General features: G+C 40.4%; 1 protein-coding gene across 2 annotated transcripts in view; it reads left to right on the top strand.

Moving 5' to 3' along the window:
- The window catches only part of lepr (leptin receptor), a 41,931-nt gene that overhangs the window by 4,804 nt on the left and 24,561 nt on the right, over window positions 1-12,566 (top strand). Inside the window, exon 1 of one of the 2 annotated variants that reach the window (XM_083911153.1) lies at window positions 9,170-9,325. The exons of the other annotated variant lie outside the window; for it this stretch is intronic. Coding sequence (XP_083767279.1) covers window positions 9,324-9,325 — 2 coding nt within the window. The 5' untranslated portion in view covers window positions 9,170-9,323. Of the gene's footprint in view, window positions 1-9,169; window positions 9,326-12,566 lie in introns of those variants that run through there. 2 annotated transcript variants of the gene reach the window in all.

Below are 12,566 nucleotides of genomic sequence, written 5' to 3'. Positions count from 1 at the left end.
TGCCCGTTTGTTTAATAGAGACATTATTATACAATTTTCCATAATAAATCAAAATAAGGTAATTCTATTAAAGATGCACTGCTGCTTACCTTCAAAAATATGTAATTCATAAAAGGCCAGGGATTCCCAAGTATTTTTGAGGTGAGTTTCATTCAAGATTTATCGCGCTGCCGCTGTAGTGTATAACTGTTCTACAGACCTTGTAAATGTTTTCCCTTCCTTCTTATATGTACAATCCAAATTTCTTCCAAGCTAGAATTCAGATTTGATGGTGCACTGTAAACTGTGTTGGCCATGTCGTTCTTTCTCTCAAGTAACCAAAGCAACGCTTAACACTACTCTAATGTTATACTCATCAATGCGAGTCTCACGAGTCAAGCATTGACCTTTTACCTTTTCCAAGAGCGGAGTGGAGCAGAGTGGAGAGTCAGCAGATGTGCAGATGCAGCAAAGCTTAGCCACCGGTTTAGAACTCCATAATCGGGCCATCGACCCGTTCAAGGTACATTTTTGACCGGGCCACGGGTCCGCATATTGATGTTGCATCTTTAACGTTAAATCGTGAATCTTGACACCCCTATAGTAGGCAGACTAAAGCAGCTTAAATAAGGTTCCCTTATTCATTCAGTGCAACTTCTGCTGATCCATTTAAAAAACAGATGTAAAATAAATAAAAATAAATACAATAAAACTTACCAATGACAGCAAACTGACACTATACCCACTGCAATGGTATCTTGGAGATCAACCTTAATCGTTTTCAAAGCAGTCACAACATGAGATCGAGTTGATAGCAGCACTAACACAATCTAACACCAGGTGCCCTACTTGATGCCCTAGCTGTTTCTTTATTGTGCTGATTGCGAAGAGATGGCTCACTAAGTCATAGCTAATAAAATCTGATGACGCACATGCTTGGTATTGGAACACCTCGGCACTTTCTCTTTTTGAGTGTCCCTCTCTAATTCGTTCCATATTTGTTTTTCCCCAGGACGTTGGAAAGAAAAGTCATACTCCCTTATAATTTAACTTGTCTCTTAAAGGAGAACCTGTATGAGCACATAACCTACTTGGTGTGGAATAAGTGACAAAACAGAGTGTGTGTGTTCAGAAGGAAGGTGGGGCTTGTATCCCAGGGAGGGACTGTGATTGTGGTTTTATGGGTCCATCACGCTGTGATGATGTGGTTATAACAGTGCAGACTAAAACCAGAGTGTTGCCATTTCATCACATATTTGTGCACACACTGTTGCAGACTTTGTGCTGATGTGTGTTTGTGTCAGCGTGTGCGTAAGACACAGAGAGAGGGAGAGGAAGAGAGAATCTCATCTCGCCCCCTGGCTCTTTGCTTTGGTCTCTGATGCTAAGCGTTACCCCCCACAGACCTTCATTTTTCAGCCTTGCTTGTGTGACTACCAGATGTTATGCACCCACATCTGGCACTAATGTGTGTTGATCACATGTTGTACATCCACAAACCCCAACAACAACAGATGCTTGTGTTTTCGAGGATAGATTTTTGTACCAGCGGATGAGTATTGTCACTAATAAGACCCATTAAAACCATTAGCTGTGGCTGTCCTGTTTACTCCTGTGAGACCTTAGGGCTGCACACACTGTTTTTGCTCTCTCTCTCTCTCTCTCTCTCTCTCTCTCTCTCTCTCTCTCTCTCTCTCTCTCTCTCTCTCTCTCTCTCTCTCTCGCTCTCTCTCTCTCTCTCTCTCTCTCTCTCTCTCTCTCACACACACACACACACACACACACACACACACACACACACACACACACACACACACACACACACACACACACACACGCACGCAGTGGTGTCATAAGTGGCGCGCACATGGCATCAATTGAACTCCAGTTGTGTTGTGACACATATAGGCTAACCTCCTGGAGAGAAACAGGGGGCCAAAGTAGGGAAGGACAAGTTAAAGAAAATAGTAACGTAGTGTAGTACTGCAACTAATAGTTATTTTCAGTAATAATTCTTGATTCTTTTTTCAATCAATTAAGCTATGTGTCCAATCAACGGCTCAGAACACAAACATGTTCAATTTACAATAATAACAGTCAGTTTACAGTAACTCATGAATTAATTTAAAAAGCTTTTCAAAAAAGGTCACTCTGGATGAGGGTAGAGGGAAATGTGATAGAGAAGGCAACATGTATAAAAAAGATTTCATACACTTCTAAATGTCAGTCAATTTGGTCTACAGTAAATGTCTTTTTCCATATGGTGGATTGGGCACATACTGTGATGACTCACTCTCCTTTTCTCTCTCTGCTTTGTCTCTGTGTAAGAAAGCACTTTCTCCATCTGTCTTGATGTTTGGCAGGTGCTGTGTCTCATGAGTAGCTCTGCAATTGGAAAACGTTTCTCTTAATCCAGTAAACTGCCACTGAACAGTGGAAAAGTACCATCTCTTTCATCTCTCTTTTAATTTGAGAAACTCTCAATCAAGCAGTGTTAAGTGAACATAATCAATAGTTTTATATTAATAATGTATCAAATGACAATGTGAAAGAGGTTGCCCGTAGTGCTGAACCAGAGAATTATCGTCTTAATCGGCAGCTTCCCTTGAAAAAGTGAGTTTTGGCTCAAGGTTTAGCTGTCTGGTGGCTACTTTACTGTTTTGATTCACTCTCATAGAGTTGTTTTTTGTTTTTTGAACTACTTGCTCAGTGCCAAAGAGGAGGACACAGTTAACAACCGTAGCTTTTGAGCATAGTGTCACATTAACAGCTACTGTAGAGACAGATATTTCCCTCAGGAGTGGTGGAGACCAAATCAGAGCTAAAAGAGAATTAATATTCGAGGTCAGTTCATCAGACTCCAAATAAATGTTGCTCTGAAATTGCTGGATGTTTAAACAAGAAAGATTGCCATACCAACACCGGCTATAGAGGGGGCCTTTCTCATTTTTACATTACCAGAAGGCCAACATAGGTTCCACTACCCACCTGGGTAGGGAGAGGTGAGCGAAGGGGTATTCAGTTAGTACTGCTCCTTTGAAAAGGTACTTTTATGCCAATGTTGTGCTTACAGCTTGTTTCCGCTGCCACAAAGTGGGCCAAAAAAAGTTATTGCAAGTTTAAATATACATTATTGTGGGAGAAAAAGATTAACTTAATTCCTCATTGCTCTCTTGCTTTGAGAAAGAGCAGCCAGAAGATGCTGATGGCAAGAAACCTGAGCATAGCAAAAAATGACGATGACTTCTGTGGGTTATACTGACATTAAGCTTGAAGGGTGAGTATGTTTGTTTGCTTGAAATAATCTCAACCCCTGTGCACTTTGAATTGTACTAAACTGTATGGAAGGTGCTATTTAAATAAAGTCTATGGTACGGTCACACAGATGTGGTGGTTATAGCTGGAAAGTCCCACCACTTCTTGCTCCAGTAACAGAGACAAAGCAATAAGTATTAATAATCAGTTCAGAAACCTGCCAACTGCCTATCTACAGATGGTGCCCTGAATGTAACCTGTGAGTTAATGAGTTCACATAAGCAGCAGGGGAAACTGTGTCACTTTTTACTTTTATCACACTTTGTTATGAGGCGGTTTCAGTTTTGGATCCCATTGCCTCGTCGCATCTCACGTAAAGGCAGACGTCAGCGCCTTTATTGACTCCTGGCATATACTGTATGTCCAAACAGTTGGTCTGTTTTATTTAATATTATTTGCAGATATCGGCTGCATTAACCGGACGTCTCGAGAAACGCAGGGTCAGCTTAAATTTCTGCAGGCGTAGCTTTCGAGGTGAAATGTGATCCTATGCTCTGGAGAAGACATCACGCTCAAACTTTGTCAGCACACGACTGCTAATACATGATGATGAACTTATTACATAAAGAGGCACTCTGAAGCTCATACTCTTCCATTATGTCTGTCAAATACAAATGGAAGAGTGAGACCACAACAGGCAGATGTGTTCGTTTGGTCCACTTCCATGTTTTCACTGTGGCTGCTGCATTTCTCAGTAACAAGGATATTTATAGTGTGACCCTGGGCACGCCACAGTGGAAATAAGAATGTCCAGTATATTGATGTTCCACAGAAGTTTATAATGCACAAAATATTTTAGCTATGAACAGGAAACACATTTAGGAATTCTGATGTTTTGAATTGAAGCACATGTCACATGTCCAGAATAAGAAAAGTCCACATATGGGAAATACGTTCCAGTAAAAATGACCTGAAAATCTCTACACTGGAACAATAACGGAGCTTGTGAATCAGCATCTCGCCTTTCACAACAAAACCAGCTGATTTGCTTTGTAAGTACTTGTGCAACTTAATTTAGAAGGAAGAGATTGTTCAGATCACTAAATGATAAGTGCGGCAGGGTGGGGTCAGAAAGTTATTTTTTTTTATACCTCAGTGTTTTGGTTTTGGCAGTGCACCCTGGCAGAAGATTTAAGGAGTGTACTGTGCTCCACTTTACATATTGGAAAACAGTGGAAAGGAGTCTAAAGTCTTCTAAGACCACAATATTTGTTTATTCCCTGTAGAGGACCAAACATGTGTTGTGACAGTTCTCTGTGTGCTCTGCACACTTTGGCCTTTTCCTCTCACTGGTCTTTTCCATGCAATCCTCCTAGAGGAAAACCAGTACCAGGAGGATGACCTACTTTGAATGTTCAGACATCAGCAGACCAGTGAACACCCCAGCAGTGGGTAATGACTTCTCCCTGCTCCTGATGAATGAGAAAACCTTCTTAACTTTAACTGCATTGGTTAACTCAACTGCATATATAGTATGTGTAAGTGGCGAGGAAAAGGGAGCTATTCACGTCAATAGAAGGCTACTTGTCTTCAAAGATACAATATTTCTGATATCAAAGTACAGCTTTCAGAGAGGGCTTTAATTTAGACTAGATTCGATTTGGATATTTTTTCAATTGAAGCTGAATATTGTTATATTTAAAAGAATATATCAAGATATTTACACTAATTATGAAGCTAGGCATGAGGTTATTAGCTTAGTTTAGCATAGGGCTGGAAACAGAGGAAACAGCTAGGCTGGCTCTGTCCAAAGAAAAAAAAAAAGAAAATCAACGTCAATCCCTAAAACCACAACCCATGGCTTCTGACGTAATTCCTGCAGAGCATGCTCTCTAACAATGACCATTTATCTGATCTTGTTTCCTTGTATTTCCTCCGGAGTGCTTAAGAAAGACATGCCATCTGCAGCTTATTATGTAAAATCAAGTTACATTGCATCCTTCAGTTATCAGAGAGATGGAATCTGAAACATGGTGCTGGCATGGAAATCTCACTGCAGCAGCACCACATGCTTTTAAAATAAAGAGATAACATCATCCCTTTCAGTGACATCATCCAAACCAGTCAGCAAGCATGACATCATCCTCTGGGTATGTAACCCCCCCATGAGGAATTTCTTTCTGTGTGCAGAATCTGATTAATAATTCATGAGCGGCTTCCCCATTTGAGGCGTGGAGACACTGCTGGTTGTTAAAAGGAGTCAGCTCATGATGTTGATACAGTGTATTCAGCTTAAACACCCCTTGAGCAATCATGACATGGTAATAAAAAAAACCCACCCAGAATCATGTTGAAGCAACACGAAATGTTCTTAAGGGGACAGGACTGTTTAACCCAGGGCTAATTGAACCTGGGTGAAATATAATTATTTTCTAGAGGGACAAATGGATGATATTTTTCAAATGTAATGGAAATAAGAATCAAGTGCAATGGCCAAGTATACATACAAAGAAATTCCCTATGGTAATTTGCAATGTGCTTATACATAAAGTAAATTAACTAAGATACTTTTCTTATACTTTATAATCATTCATTATATTCATCAGTATGTCAACTTGGCCTGTAACCCCTAAACCATCATGTTTTAGGTGTTGTGAAAACACTACAGATTAAAAAATAATGATTGTGATAAAGAAGATCAAGACTTAGACATCTTAGACTTAGACTTCTGTTTCTCGATCCCTTTGGGATCAACCCAAACAAAAAACATAAATTAATGAATGAATAAATAAATAAATAAATAAACAGGCTTAAAAGAATCAGGACGACATGGTAGGACATTTGAGATCAATCATGAATGAATTATTGACTTTTTATGTATTTTTGCACCACACACATATCTTCACACGGGGATTACATACCAAGAGGATGATGTCATTCTTACACACAGGTTGAGATGATGTCATTGGAGGGAATGATGTCATCTCCTCCTTTTGTATGCTGTTGTTTGTGAGGCGGCTGCTGCAGCGTTTCCCCTGCTCACACTTTCTTTCACATCCCTGTCTGATCAGTGAATATATATATATTGTATACTGTCTAGCAGGCTGTGAACCTCAAGTATTACTTTAATGCTGTGCTGTGAAGGAAAGGTAAGTATTCCCAGAATCAGGAATTGAGGGCAGATGGAAGTGCATTAGAGATAATGGTTTGCAGGAATAAGCTTTGGCATTTGTTTTTTCTTAAGTCTATGTCTAGAATCCAAAGTATGATGACTTTATGAGTAATGTCTACAGTAGGTGTGAATTAGACTCTCTGTCTATGTGTTTTTCCAAAGTAAGTCCAGCGAGTCCTGTTTTGTTTTATAATTAGCGGTCAGTCTGTCATCAGTGCCAGTTTTCTACTTATTCATTCAGTTATGACAGAAAGCAGTTAACACTGACACATTTGTAATCACCAGTCACCGACAGTAACTGGGCTGTAATTGACAGAAGTAACAAAAATCGATGTTTGATAACAGAAATAAATTCATCACTTTTGACTGCTTTACCAACCCTCCTTGCTCCCCTGAAGGGATTTCAGATGCGCGTGAAACCAGATGCTGTTACTCCCAGACAGTCGCTGCAGCATTCAATGACAGCAACACCAGGCTGCTGAAAAAAACGAGCAAAATCCATCTCCATAAAGATCAGTGAGCTGTGAAAGTGAAGTGATGTTCCCCTTCATCATGACGCAGACCGTGGAAATCCATTTTCAAATGAGCCTCCTCCTCTTCAACATTCGCAAATGAACGCAAGCTCACAGTGACGCATCCTTTCTACGTCATAAAGTTTGATAGTGACTGCAGGCAGAAGCTCACTCCGTCACTAACACACACACACACACACACACACACACACACACACACAAACACACACCTGTACTACTATACTTGTAGGGGTCTTGTGTTGAATTAATTCCCTAGAAGCTCGTGCAAACTTTATCCATAACTGCTCCATGCTTAACCTTAACATAACCTCAGCTTGGTCGTAATTCCAAACAGGGAAGTAGATTACCTTTTTTGCCTGGGTTTCCTCCAGATGCTCTGCTTTCTTCTCACAGTCCAAAAACATGCAGGTTGGATGAATTGGAAACTCCAAATTGCCCAGATGTATGAAAGAAAGTTCAAGTGTCATTGTCATTAGGCCAGTTATAGGCTGGAAACCTTTCTAGAGTGTTACCTGATTCTCGGTCCCTGTGCTCTGTATAAATTAGATGGATGGATACTTCTTGACCCACAATGCCAGTCCTGACATAAATGGTTTATTATGTGGGGACTGGAGTTTTGTCCTAAACCTTACTTCTTTTACCATACACTTATTCTGACAATCACTGTTGCTAACACACCAGTATATAAAACTTCACATAATGCCACAAATCTTATCTGTGAAGGTGGTATTACATTTAATATGATTCATCACATATGTTATCACACAGTGTTAATTTGTGCAGGACCCAGTTCTGGGTACACACCAGGCTATGGCGCACACATGCCGAAAGGTACTGACAAAAACAAGCAGACATGTAAATATACAGAATTCCATATCTGGACAGCATATCAATTGATTTTTAAAGATTTTTTACTTTTTAGTAAATCCGTATATAATCTTAACCTGACTCCGCCAGATGGGTTGATTCGATTGATTCGCATTTGCTTAACATTTCCGTCTGGGAACTCTCGTTTGGAGATCTTTTGGGAAGGGGCGAAAATACTGGTTCCTGATTGGATAAATCATCTGTCTATTGGGCCAAATCAACCAATCAGATCAACAAAGCGTATGGTGTACGCACAGAGCGTCGAGGCAAAGCTCAGAACGTTAACAACATGTCGATAAAGGATATTTGTAACACAAATTTACCGATAAAAGGCACAATATCAGGTGCCCGGTCCATATTCCAACAGAGGGATCCATGTCACACTCAAACACAGCACAAATGAGCATGGCTCCATTCATTGTTTCTAAATGGCCACCTTTACTCTCGTCATGTGTTTTCCAGGCTATATGCTCAACATCTGCAAATTGAATCTTGAATTGGAAAAATATATGGACACCAGGCAGCATTACAGTAATACAGTCTGTTCTCTGTTCACCTGGTGTGCCATGGAAGTTAAAAGTTTTGGGAAAGTATACATATGACACACACACACATTTCAGGCCACATGTCCAGGACTTCACTATTGACTTTTCTATGTGGACTTCCCTGTATAGTTAATAGTGACACAGATGTACTTTCCGTTCAAATAACGGATTAGTGAATGGGTGAACTGTTTGCCTTTGGAAAAGTAGGTTGATTTTGTGGCCAAGGATCCACACAGGAGTGGTTTTTAACTGACAGACACGCTTCTGTAGTTCCCTATAGAAGTCAGAAGAGACTAGCCTACTGTTTTCATTTAATGGAACAATTAATATAAATATTTCACACAATAAACATCTTTTAAAAAGTATCCTACAATGCCTGTTTCCTTCTGAAATGTAGTGGAGCTAAGTGGGCTATTGAAACCCTCAAGGAGAGAACACTTCAAATCTCTACTAAAGGAGCAACTGTGTTGCTGCTGCTGTGTACTGTTCCACTTTATTATTATTGTATCCAAGCGAGACGCTCTGAATTCCTCATAAGTACTAGGATTTCCAGAGGTGTGCCCGAACGCATCGCGGTGGGCAGGACGCTCTGGAGCCTCTCCCCCTTTTCCCTCCTCTCAGCTCCCGTGTCCAGTCTCGTTTCCTTACGCCGGGAGGCTCGGCTGGTTATTACGTCAAGAGAAAGAGAGAGAGAGAGAGAGAGAGAGAGAGAGAGAGAGAAAGAGAGAGAGAGAGAGAGAGAGAGAGAGAGAGAGAGAGAGAGAGAGAGAGAGAGAGAGAGAGAGAGAGAGAGAGAGAGAGAGAGAGAGAGAAACAACTTTGGGGAACTCCTCATCATTGGTCAGACTCAAACATGGACAGCGGACTCTGACAGAAGCGCTCTTATCTTCTTCACTGAGGATTTAAAGTCACCTGGATGAACTCCGAGTCTGAGAGAAGAAGACACAGAACCAGAAGAAACTTCCAGCGGCTATGTAAGGACAATGTCATCATTAGATTAGTGGTGAATTCTCACTTTTAACGCTTCTAATAATCATTTATGATGTGCTTGTGGTCGGGACGCCGATCGTTCTTGTGACCTTTCACATTCCAGTCTCTCTTTCACACAGAGGTGTTGAACTGTTCAGACTGACAGCTCGAGTGTTTTGCACTTCTGATGTATTTCATGGTTTCTCCTCTCGTTCCTGCGCGTTTAGCTCCACTGATGGCACTTCACAGACCCGCTAGCCTATTAGATGGATATAGATTAAAACTTATTTGTGGCATTGCAATTTTGTAATTGTCAATGATCCGTGCTGCACGTGTCACTACTTGAAATAACATAGCCACTGTGGTTGGAAAATAAAAGAGATTCAACTTGTCAGAAGCTTCTGATTTGGAGGTGGGCAAGCCCTGGCGCGCCTCTATTGCGGAGCAGTTTGAGACAAGCGGGGGAGTGAGTCAGACCTGGATGAATAGTTGGCGAGGTGGAGTCTTTGGAGGACACGGGGCAGAAGGGCAGAGCTTCCCTTTTGCAGGAAAATAGTTTCAGATGGTTGTCTTGATCCTAGTCTAATAGTTTCCAACGAAGCTGAGGGAGCAGGAACAAGGGGAACTTTCTATTTGGCATCTTTCCATCATTGCTGGTTCTTTAGTAAGGTGCGGTTCTAAAAGCGCACAGACTTAGACTTCTCTTTATTGAGCCTTTGGGATGACTCCCGCAAGGAAATGGAATTTCCAGCAGCTTACAAATACAGTAAAGGATAACCAATAAACTCTTAGATAAATAAATGCAGAAAGTATATAAAAAGCATAAAAGCATAAAAAACAATAAACTCCTAGTCAAATATATATGAGGTAGATGTAAAAATACAGGTAAAATAAAATTCACAGAAAATGAAATCAGATAAGTTAAATGTAGTGGAAATGTATAAGATAAAATATGTATGACAGAAATGAGCAGCAAGATTAAATGATTGCACTTATGCGGTGTAGCATTGTGCAGCGGGTAATGGGGAGATATGAATGAGCGTCAGCTGTCAAAACTGAATTGTGTTGTTATAGCACAAACAAAGGCTGCAAGATACTTAAAAAAATATTCAGCGATATTTATTCTTTGATACAGGCTACTGACCAGTAAGTCATTGAATGTTTTTGCTGCTGTCCCACATTATTACAATATGACATGAACATATGCTGTCCACTAACAAGATCATCATCTGTCCCTTTCCTCTGCTTTCTTGTTCATTCATCATGGTAACTGTGGTCTCACATCCTGGGTCTCTCATCCATTGGCTTACTCTGGCTCACTTTAAGTTAACTGAAGTAAGACTAGAGCTAATTGACTATTATATATGAATATGCATAGCTTGTTGGATAATGAGTATCTGCAGTTATGCACCATCAATACAAAAACAAAAATGCATATTTTAAATCCTAACTGAACCACGTTTTTATGATAAGACAGTGCAAGTAAAATCGTGAGTGACTTAATTGATCCCTGGGGGGGCAATCTTTTTTTTTTTTTTTACTTGTTTTAAAACACACTAACAGGACCTATAAACATGTATTAAATGGAGAGATGTCCGAGCAAGGGCAGAGCACTGCCCATGAACAGGCAGTTGGGGGTTTGTTGCCTTGCTCGAGAGCACCTTGGCTGTGCCCCAGGAGATGCACTCTCTACTGGACTCATATGTGTGCTTGAACTGATGACCCTCCATTTCCTAAGCAAAGTCCCCACAGACTGACTGCATTTCTTTAGTCTTACTGCTTGCTGGGCTTTGAGATTCTGATTGGTCCTCACTATCAGCTCGGATGATGATAAACACTTTGGCATGATATGAATTATACCTTTTATACCGTGACAGCTATCCTATTAATATCTCTGATTAAACCTTTGTAGGTGGTGGTGCAAATCAATGAGCAGGGTTGCATTCCTGGCAATGTTAGATTTTGTATATTGTTTTTGGCATGCGGAAATGTGTCTTGATTTTTCAGGTATTGGATTTAACTGGAAAAAGACATTCCTATCTGATTATTTTATCCATAAACAGTTTTTTCTATAGAGTCATCATCATCATATCATAATACCATAAATGTTTATATCATGATAAACATTCTGTGATAGGGGATTTCATTCATATCATTCACTCATTGTCCTTACTGAATTTCCCCTCTGGGGATCAATAAAAGCTTTTAACTTACCATGGCAGTGGTTTCGATAGAACAGAGGCTGGAAGTTTTTATGCAAATAAAGAACTTAAGGCACTGCTTTAGTTATTTCTATTTAACATGCAAATGAAAATGGGAGTAAAACCTGCCTGTTTTTCCTGGAGGTGATGACAGGTGTGTGCTGTACGCCGGAACAGGTGTGTCTAAATTCATGAGATCTTGTTTTGTCAGGGAGTCTCTCGTTATGCTGATGACGCTGCGTCAGTGTTTGCAGCCATGATAAGGATTATTTTAGGGTATTGTTACCTTGTGTTTGTGTGTCATCATGGCAAAATACAGTCCTGGAGACACCTACTGTAGTGGTACCACAGAGGTTTTGAGAATTTTTCCGTGTGTTTATATATGTCACACACACAGACTGTACACTGTGACAGATTCTTCTTAATAATGACAAAGTCAAGCCCACGTATACAGATTAATGTGTGTGGCACAGTGATGCAGTGGTTAACACTGTCACCTTCCAGGCAAGAGGCTTCTGGGTTACAACCTGCCGGCGGGCTTGCACCCTTCTGTGTGGAGTTTGCATGTTCTCCTGTGTTACCGTGGCTTTTCTCCAGGTTCTCCAGGTTCTCCAGGTTCTCCAGCGTCCTCCCACAGTCCACAGACATTCAAGTGTTAGGTCAAGTGTTGATTCTACATTGCTCCTAGGTGTGAATGGGTGTCTGTCTCTGTTTCCATTCACCTTTGTCAAAAACAACTGATGCATTAGATGGAATATAGAAATGCCTTTGACAAATTAATTTGGACGTAACAGACATTTAATTCACATTTCCATAATGTTTGACTCTGGACAGCAAGCATGGCCAATACTAACGGACATGAAAGAACGATTAAAACTTACTCAACTGAACCGGTTAGCAACATCTACTTCTACTCTGTTTACTGGCGAATTGTAGCCATGTGTAGCCTATAGCGCCAACTTAGCCAAGCGTCAACCAGTTGATGGAAAATGTCTAATTCACATTTCTTTTTTTTTTGCAACATTTCAAAAGATTGCTTAAAATT

The sequence above is a fragment of the Echiichthys vipera genome, assembly GCF_963691815.1.
Source record: "Echiichthys vipera genome assembly, chromosome: 3".
In the NCBI taxonomy this organism is placed as follows: Eukaryota; Metazoa; Chordata; class Actinopteri; order Perciformes; family Trachinidae; genus Echiichthys; species Echiichthys vipera.
This window is presented reverse-complemented; position numbering and strand designations above follow the sequence as displayed.